Source organism: Priapulus caudatus, unplaced genomic scaffold (assembly GCF_000485595.1).
Source record: "Priapulus caudatus unplaced genomic scaffold, Priapulus_caudatus-5.0.1 Scaffold729, whole genome shotgun sequence".
Classification (NCBI taxonomy): domain Eukaryota; kingdom Metazoa; phylum Priapulida; class Priapulimorpha; order Priapulimorphida; family Priapulidae; genus Priapulus; species Priapulus caudatus.
Window position 1 is genome coordinate 17,819 of NW_014577790.1, and position 10,823 is coordinate 28,641.

General features: G+C 41.1%; 1 protein-coding gene across 1 annotated transcript in view; it reads right to left on the reverse strand.

Moving 5' to 3' along the window:
- Positions 1–1,359, reverse strand: part of LOC106813129 — a 4,064-nt gene extending 2,705 nt beyond the window's left edge. Inside the window, exon 1 of the mRNA XM_014817190.1 lies at positions 1,058–1,359. Within this exon, the coding sequence (XP_014672676.1) occupies positions 1,058–1,234 (177 nt within the window). The 5' untranslated portion in view covers positions 1,235–1,359. The remainder of the gene's footprint in view (positions 1–1,057) is intronic.
- Between the last annotated feature and the right edge of the window lie 9,464 nt (positions 1,360–10,823).

Sequence of the window (10,823 nt, forward strand, 5' to 3'; positions counted from 1 at the left end):
ACACACGCCTGTAATCATGTACACCTGTAATCTAGGTGACTCGGTGAGTGAGTGGTGTATAGCAGCTACAGCGGCCACACAGCGAGTAGCAAGCAGCAGTTTCCAGGCCGGGCTCCCATCCAGGCTACTGCATGCGCACACATGATGTATTATAATATAGTTAATCGTGTTTACCTACAACTGCCTTTTCAATGAGTGGTACACGTGCAGGACTCATCCTGCAGTCTGTACCCCACACACCCCACATACACATGCACACACCACGGGCAGCCGCCCACCCGCAGGGCTTAGCTATATACGTGTTCTATCTGTTACATCAACAGCTAGTGTCTCAATATACTGGTTACACTCCTGGTTATACACGACTGGTTATGTCAAGCTACACATATAAACAGGGAAAAACGACTGGAGGACACCATACACGACCTCACCTCTATTAGTAGTATTTGAAACGGCAAGGTGTGACGATGCAGATCCATGTCTTAAAATTACAATACACGATCCTAGTTTGGGACCCCGCAAATGTGCCAGACCTATCCGGGGCGCTATACGGGAACGGGGGGGGGGAGACGTTGCTGAATCAGGAACGATGTCTACAATACACGATCACACGCGCAAATACATATTAGGGGCCTAACGTGTTCACCATTTCGATGATGAATATGATCGGGAGTAAATAACAACACTTTTGAATCACTCCTGCATATCACCACAGGCCCTTGGAGGCTCAAGTTTCGAAAAAGTATAAGTCTATATTAAGAGCGAAGCGGCTCTTCGCTTCGCTCTCGCTCTTCTCTTCGCTTCGCACCGCTTCGCTCTTAATATAGAGGGCCTGTGATATCACATACATACATAGGCCCGTAACATCATATCAAGAGTGAATAATAATAGATCTATTAATAATTATTATTCACTACTGATCATATTATATACATGTCATGATAGCAATTAAGAGCTAGTCATACCATGCAGGTACCAATAGAAGTTATACAATACAAGTTAGTATTACTGTGATATCACGATGTGACTCCGTCCGCTTATAACCGATCGAACTTACCATTTTGCCGATATCTCCCAGTCCACCGTCTCCGCCTCCATCCTTCCCGCTGAAGTAATTCCCGGCGACTTTGCCGAATATTTCTCCGGCGACCTGTCCGGCATTGGACGCCTCCTCGGTGCCGAACATCTTCTGTCCGATCATTCCTCCCAGTTGCTTCCCGAATCCAGAAAACATCTTGACTGTTAGTTATAGGTTGCGATCGCACAGAGCGGAGACCCGCCTTCGACAGGTTGCTGCTGCTGCCGCTGCTTTCTTACAATGGGCGACTAGCAAGGCCAAATAGATTACGCTCCGCAGATTTGTTTGCTCCAGCAGCGCCGCTCTGCCGACTGTATCATAAAACGCCGCCGCCGCCGCCGTTCACTGCTCGGCGTGACGTCACAGTGCGCGTGCGCGGTGTCTGTAGTTTAATTATATATATTATTATTATTAGGTGATTGCAGGACAGATAGAAATGATAAAAAACACGATTTATAGTCGTGTGAGACTACACCCGCCCCACAAACACAAGTATTCTCTCTCTTCTCCTCTCTTCTTCGCCTCCCCCGCTCTCTCCTCTCTCTTTCTTCTTTCTCTTTTTCCTACCACTCCCTCCCTCTCTTCGCTCCCCACTCCCTCCCTCTCCTTTCCTCCCGTCACGCCTTTCAATCTATTCTTCTCGTTCCTCTCGCATACTCGCCATCTCTCTATCGATTATTTATACCTATCTATCTATGCTATATATTATATCTATCCTATTATCTATCTATCTATCTATCTATCTATCTATCTTTCTATCTATCTATCTATCTATCTGTCTATTCATCTATCTATCTATCTATCTATCTATCTATCTATCTATCTATCTATCTATCTATCTATCTATCTATCTATCTGTCTGTCTATCTATCTAGGGTTGAATAGAAACAGTTTCAAGAATATATTTGACGTAAAATTACCATCCCTTTTATTTTTCATGACACCGTCAGACGAGAGTGTTGCTATCCCCCGGGCGTGGAGGGAGGGTCACGTGATACAGTTGACGTATACTTCAAAATCATTACTCATCCGGTACCGCTCCGACAACTCCAACGTTAACCATAACACTAATCATATATATCTCGGAGCGTTATATATAGGTTCTGTGATCCACAAAAATTAATCTATGGTGTGGGGACAGATATCATGATGCAAACCCCCTAACCCTATCCCTAACCCTGACCCTAACCCTAATCCTAACACTAGTGCTGCCACGTTGCGGTAACCTCCTTCCACGCCCGGGGGATAGCATTACCCATACACAGACTGGACGAAACGCCCAAGTAGTGTAATGGTGGCGCTGCCGAGCGAATGAAGCGGTACACTAAAATTCTGGCTGTGGTGACAGACCGTGGATGTGTAACGTTGTAACATTAAAACGTCTTTATCGTTAATTATCGAACGTCTAACGTCTCTAGAGTTTAATTATACATTCCTGAATCTAGAAGGTCAAATGTTAGTATTCATGTAGATTTTGCTCTATTAAACGCCGATACATTTATGTTTACAAGCAAAACGATTATCCACACCGTATCACAGACCATACACAGACTAATGCACAATACACACAATACATCACAATGCGTAATGTGCACACGGTATACTGTGCTACAGTCTTAGTTTAATTTATTCCTTTGTCTGTGACCGGATTTGGTGAGATGTTTGTTTTTTCTACAAACAATAAAAATAATAAAGCCGATATAATTTCCATATTTTTTACTCAAATACCATTAATCACATTTATTGCTAGAAAGCTTAATCACAAGTGAAGTGCTGGAGCTTCAGAAATTTACGATTCTGCTTGTTTCTAGGTTCGGAGTGCAGGAGGGTTACTGACTTCTATCAGAGATGGAACTGCATCCTTTCTTAGCCTCTTAAATTTTTTGACTTGCCCTTGTGTTTTTAATAAAGGTGGAAGAGATCGGGTAAAGGAATTATGGAAAATAAGATAAAATAGACAGTTTGAATTTTTTATTACTAAAATTATTCAGCATGTGTTGGTTTAGTTTTGATATTGTTATAAGCAATAATGATATACTTCAGTGCCCAGCAGTGAATATTTCTCAAACGTATTTGTCTGTTTATGTATATTTTATGAAATCAAGCCTGGTACATGTATAATGACATATGAGTCACACGACGAGAAGCAGAGAAAGCAAAGTTTTTTTACTAATTTCCCATACTAATAATAGTTATAAATAGGTACAGCATATCACATTTCAAAGCAGCCAGTGATTTTTACCCTTGTCAGCTGGACACATAAATATGGATGCCTCAAAATGATCCTCGCAAATTAGCAGATATTTGCATTGGCTGTTTTTTTAACCCGTCAATGTCGGCTCTTCTTATGTTGCAGATCCACTTCCAAAGTCTATGTACATGATCATCTAAATGTGTCATGTAATGATGTGGTGTATTATTTATTTACAAATTGCATATCGTTTTAACTGGTATTTTTTACTGAACAAAGACCAGCAGAATTACACAGATCACTGAACCAAGTAATGTTTTTCCTAAATTTTAACTGTTAGCTTCACAAGATTGTATCTTGTATTAGTTTACATTGATATTATGATTACTTATGATTAAACAATCAATAAGTACAGTCTCTGTTCGTGTTCACAGCAGTCAGTGAGTTACTGCATCTGTCACTGCCGTACTAACGAATTTATTAATTGCAAACGTAAATAACATGCAACACGTGATAAATCTAATATCTATCATGCTCTGTGGGAAACTTGAAAAACGCTATATCTGGGGTTTTCTTCTTTGTATTGGAACAATTTCCCGCACTGCAATAACCGCCAGCTGATGCCATTTCGAGTAGTTGACCGCTTCATTCGCGAAGGACAGTACCTGACAGTTTTCCTGCCATTCTGAGAACGTTTTTACAAACATTCACATAACATTGATCAACTTCCGAAAATGACATATTAACTGCAGCAACACTACGTATGCGCTGCAGTCTTATCTTAATGTCTCCAGTACGGCAGTACCATCACACACACACAAACAAGTACAAACAGTATAACTATCCCTATCACTAACCTTAACACAAATTATAAAGCGACTCGAGTCGTATATGATAGCATCTAAACACAGATAAATTAATCTATGGTGTATATAATCTTTGGCTTTCAATAACAAACTGAACTGAACTGTTTCTGAACTGACAATCAATCCCAAACAACTAGTGTAGGCTAGCTAATTTATTAATTAATTAATTACTTAGGCTGGAGATTAATTAATAGCTAGTGAACGACATTATTTTGTGGAAAAGCGATGCATGCGCAAATGGACTACCGTACCCGTAGCCTCGAGACATTAAGATACGGCTATACCGTCCCCGTAGCCACTGCGAACAAAAATACATTTGATACCTGTGCTATCGTTTGCAACATCACAAAAACGGCAATTTTCGTGCCCATCCGAGGACGGTTAACGTTTTCCGAACATTCCAAGAACATAACTCTCTCACCAAGTAAAACCAATAAATGTATAACGATATGGGAATGTTCTTAGAATATTTTTGGCTAATGTAACCAAACTAGAACCTCCAGCGAATGTTACGAGAATGTTCCGTGTTTGCTGGGGTACCATCGAAACGCTTAACAAGCAGAGTATAAGAAGTGTCCAGTCTGTGAATCCGTTAGTCTGGTCTGTGGTAGCAGAGCATATAAATCACCTGGTGCTTATATGCTCTGGTGGTAGTATCACAAGTGAGTGTGACAATTGGGTGTATCAATTTGAGATTATAAAACAGTAACAAAAATCGCTGAGTCATGCTCCAGATTAGTTGAATAAAAACGATTAGAATTTCATATGAACAAAATAAATACAATGCTACCATATTACCATTCTGTACCCAACTCACCTTCTCAGTTCTCACTCTTTCTTCTCTACATGCACACATGGTTCACCAGTCTAGATTGCTACTTGTTTTGTTAATCTGTAATATACATACAGTATGAACGAGGACTGCTGTGAGACGTATACTCACCTGTCTACATATGACAACGTATCTCTAGGCAGCCTGTTGGTATAGGGTTGTAGTGAACAGATAACGCTGCACAGTTATGCAATCTTGACAGTAACGTCATTTCAACCTCTGTGGTGAAATGTGCTGTGTTTTGCTGAGATTTTTACCTGTCGACGCACTCGTTCACTTCCGACAGCGAGTGAATATAGAAGAATTTTCCCTCTTTGATGCGAAATGCATCGGCCGGGCATTTCATTATTTACGAATAGTAAAAAGGTTGGCGAAAAACAGTAGGTACAGGACCTGGTCACGTCGGTGACGCCCCATTCATGTCAATCAACAAAGAAGGCGGAGCTTATTGTCATTACAGAGATGCCAAAATGCAACATAAGGACGTAGCGCAGTGCGCTAAACGACGTGTTATTTTCGTTTTTGTGCCAAACTCTATCGTAGAAAACCGTTATAGCCTAGCAGAATGTCCTAGTATCTGAGATCGGCGATTTGGTACTGTGATGGGTCTCCACCCATACAAATTTCAAAGGGAGGTGCGGCGTACGCTGTGATTGGAGGATTGCATTGATTGCATCATGGCCGCATCACGTCCAGATGAGACGGGATACTAGAGAAGCGTTGCCGAAAGGAGGTGTTGGTCCCAAGCGCTATACGCGCAGATCTTGCGCACAGTTCCGCGGCAAGGCGCACGCGACCGCGGGAACGTCCTACGACAGTATGCAGCGCTGGCAGCTATGGATCCGTGCGGCGAATGAATTGGCCGTCGCACAGATCCATAGCTGCCATGCGAACAGTCCGCAATTTTAGTGGGGGACACAGAGGGAGTACAATTTGGGACGTGAACAGTGTTCACTTGTTATAAAAACATAATTTCTCTCTTCGTAACCGAGCTGTGTGACGCGAAATCACAGAAAGACTGACGAAATTCTCGCGACGACTCGATAATTTTACCGGGAATACAATGAAACAGCTGAGCTGCATTGAGCTGCTGTTCTTTGCAAGTTCAATGAAAATATCTATAAAAGTGTCACACCTTCTGCTTCTCAACTGTGTTGTATAAGTGTTATTATGAATTGTATTTTATCATAGCGTCCGTGGCTTCATGTACGCGGCGGCAGCTGCAGCGGATACATAAGCTGGGTTTATAATAATAATATATGCGGAAATAATACGCCTCTATTCATGTAAATCGAAATGTTCACCTATATACAAACAATGACGACGTAATAATCACATATAATTGAACACAGGCCAACCCCACCACACCGCGCGTCGATCCCCTATTATTTCCGATAGCCGTAATCGTAGCCGTTCAGCTGTTGTTGAACGTTAATTTGACCAGGATACAATGAAACAGCTGAGCTGCATTGAGCTGCTCTTCTTTGAAGTTCAATGAAAATATGAATAAAAGTGTGAACACGTCTACTTCTAGTTCTACACTGTGATGTATAAGTTTTATTATCAATTGTATTTTATTATGCGTCAGCGGCTTCATATAAACGAGGCGCAGCTGCAGCGAAAGCATAAGCTTGGTTTTATATTATAATACGATCTATCTATCCATGTTCGATCTATCCTTGGGCCTATGCCTCTATTCATGTACAAGAAATGTTCACCTATATACAAACAATGGAAACGTAATAATCACATAATAATCACATAGAGGTAGCCTAGTATGTTGACTATATCGTAGGCGTTCTTGATAGCCGTAGGAGTCGGTGCATGCTATATATGCGTATATTAAACTGCGAGCAGGCGAGTTCCAAGTTTTTCTGCAAAGTTTTTCTGCACAACGTACAGCAATGACGGCCTCCCCTCGACCGCAGGGGTAGACGAAGTTTTTGCTATAAGCAGCACGACTGGTACGATCTAATAATTATAAGCAAAAACGGCAAAACGGGCTAGAGAGGAGATGCACGTGCTCGCACGACGTGCCGTCGCCACGGGGAGCGCGGGGTCAAGAGGTTGATAAAAACCTCGCACGTACGGAGCCAGGTAATATAGCTTCGCTCTTAATTAGAACTTATAGTTTTTCGAAACTTGAGCCTCCAAGGGCCTGTGCTCTAACAAACAATACAAGGGCTTACACATGTGGTGCGGTATGAACGTTCTTTTCTTTGTCAACATGTAGAAAGACGTGAACATTTAATGTAGTACACAGTTACGTCAACTATTTTAACGACTACTAATTAGGAGACTATACGACTATTCCAACGTTCGCTCACCTATGCAAAGAAATCTTTCGTCCTTTGGAACAACCTTACACTTGCACGCAGTACAACGGCCTGCCATCATATATCGATGGATGAAAGATCGATGGGTATGTATGAATTCGAAAGAAGATATGCTATATGCTGTATGCTGTACGGTCTATGAAGAGGGCTATGGTATGGTATTATTATGCGCTGCGCTCTGCTATATATACATGGTTGAACTATGACGTCATGATGCCAAACATGAGAGCATGGGGGGTAATAACACACATACGGCTGGTGGTTTTCCACATAACCCATTCTCAGTGTAAACAACCATCAATCAGCGGCGTACTAAGATGGCTACGAGAATGACAGTGCCACGTCACGATTCGAGGTAGACTGGTGCGCACGATAACTCGGCGAAGAATCTTTGCTACACTAAAGTGATAGTTACTGCAGCGTGTGGAACCTGTCGATCGCGGCCCAGTCTAAGCCGATTAGCCACGGTGGTCTGGAAAAATCTCTGGGATTGCCTCGAAGAGAGCCTCGTCGCGCCATCTAGGGTAGCGATATGTAGCGAGAATAAGTTCAGGGCGTGGAATTAAATAAATTCAAAATCGCTTTTCTACAAGAAAACGTAACGCGCGAACCAAAAAAAGTACCAATTACGACCATTGGATTTATTCTCGCCCTACGTGCAGAGTCGAAAGGCTTCTGCAAGCGCCAGAACTCCTCCATTGACCGATTTCGCGGCTTTCTGTATACCCAGAGGGCCTTGCGTTATATGGTTATACATACAGGGCAGCGCATTGTCTCTAAAGGCACCACCCAGGTGGTGCTGTTCGCGCTTCGCGTATACCGGCTGCAGATCGTCCAGGCCCGTAGCCATTGGGGGGGGGTTCTGTTTTTTAAATGTTGGCAATTTGTGAGGGCGCTCAGAGACCAAGCGAGGGAGCATAGCGACCGAGCGGGGGAGGGTGTGTGAGGGAGGTGTCCCCCCTCCCGCACGATAAAGATTTTGCAATTATTTCACTAAAATGGAGCGATCTGGTGCATACCTGAGGTGAAATTCTTGCAAATGTTGAAAGGAAAAACTTTTTTTTTTATAGGGGGGGGCTCGGGGGGGGGGATCGTGCGAACCCTCGACCCACCCCTGGCTACGGGCCTGTTTAAAGGGACAGTAGCCTCTAGTATTTTACTGCATACAACTGTACTTAGTGTACAACAAAATGTCTATACCCACATGTATTTATCACCAGAATCCTAATTTAATTGTTATAATTAATTACACATCAACGCTACGAAATTTGAACGGCACCATGACACCCGCGACCGTGCCTGCCACCCGAAAAAGTGCGTATTTAACCAATTTTATTTTGCACGTTACCAGACGCGAGGGCTAATCGCAAAAGTGCAATTATATTTATACCTAAATGCTATTTAAGGATACTCTCCACGTTGTGCACGGGTATTGCTCTAGTGAAGATTAAACGTTTATTGGCGAATGAATCGAATCAATCACTTGTTTTATTCATAGAGGAGATATGTCTCTATTGCTCAAGCCAAAAAATTTCATGAAATTTCCAGCCCTATATATGTTACCACACAAATTTTGAATTTTTATGTAAAAATGGTATTTTGGATATTTCTCAACTACCAGAAGAGTGAGGATACAACATTTTTGCCACATGTTAAGCACATATGGACCAAAATAGCCCGTCAGGATTTTTCTCTTTAATTTACATATTTACCGAGAAAAACTCGAAAAAACTGCTTAAAAGTTAAGTTATGTGTAAAAATCGAAAAATTTTTAGCGATAAAGAGAGCATAACTAATAAAGGTAAGGCACTTAATAACAATCCCGTGACGGGTTTTTACCAGCAAAATGTTACCATGAAAACGAGTGTAAAAATTAAATTAATCCGAGTTGTAATCACAGAGAAATATCCATTTATACATCGGCTACTATGTCAGAAATCGAAACGGAGAAATCAGCGTTTTTCTATTTTTCACAATGAGTGACCGCCTGTGTGCAAAATGGGTGAATGTATGTGATATATTTATTGTTTAGTACTTACTGCGACATATCCATACTAACTGACACCACTGAATTGGTAAAATGTTCCATGCACCTTGAGAAATTCTGAGAAATTACGAGGTTACCATCGCCAGAACGCGCAAACTCGCGCTCATCCTGACGTCACAAGCTAATATGTCAACAAACGCCGCGCGATGTAACCGCACTATAGATAAGCTAGTAGTGTGTTGCGAGGTGTTAGAACTATTTGGCGCGTGGATACTTGTTGGATCGACTGACAGATGTACATAAATGTACATGAATACATGTAATGACAGCTGTAGCAGGGTTGAAGCTTAATGATACAGGTTTAGTTAATATCGTGGTTGTATCATGTCTCTGACGTCATAATGACGTCAGCCGCTGCTTACTACACATATACGCGGGCATGCAAAAACGCTCTGACAGTTCACATGTACCGTTATATGGAGAAATGAGCATGTACACAGGTGGCAAATAGTGTTAGCCATCGAATAAAGTTGAAAACGAAAAATCTATGAAATTTCATGCACAACGTGGAGAGTATACTTAACCAAACGATATTCATTTTAGGGCAAATTTATCCACATTGTAACTGAAACTATATGTCGTTTATAAGATATTACAATTCTTTTGCTTTTAAATAAATAAATAAGAAACACCATCGGTCTGTAGCCCTTGGCTGGAAAGTGGTTTTGCGCAACTTATCAGATCGTGCGCTTTGAGTGGCGCCACCGTCGTTGTAATCAAACTGTAGTCGTTAGTTTTAAAACATTTTTTTTAAATATTTCTAATGGTGATTGAACCATGAAACTTTTCATGTAGCGTAATTATAAGCTAAATTAGCTAAAAATAACCCTAGAACCTAGAGTAAACTCTCCCTTTAATCATAATATCAATGTAAACTAATACAAGATACAATCTTGTGAAGCTAACAGTTAAAACTTAAACAGTTAAACAGTTAAATCCTAACAGGGAAAACATTACTTGGTTCGGTGATCTGTGTAATTCTGCTGCCCTTTGTTCAGTACAAAATACCAGTTAAAACGATATGCAATTTGTAAATAATTAATACACCACATCATTACATGACACATGTAGATGATCATATACATAGACTTCGGAAGTGAATCTGCAACATAAGAAGAGCCGACATTGACGGGTTAAAAGACAGCCAATGCAAATATCTGCTAATTTGCGAAGATAATTTTGAGGCATCTCAATCTATGTCTAGCTGACAAGGGTAAAAATCACTGGCTGCTTTGAAATGTGATATGCTGTACCTATTTAAAAATATAACCATCATTAGTATGGGAAATTAGTAAAGAAAACATTGCTTTTTCTTCTTCTCGTCGTGTGACTCATGGGTCATTATACATGTACCAGGCTTGATTTCATAAAATATACATAAACAGAAAAATACGTTTGAGAAATATTCACTGCTGGGCACTGAAGTATATCATTATTGCTTATAACAATATCAAAACTAAACCAACACATGCT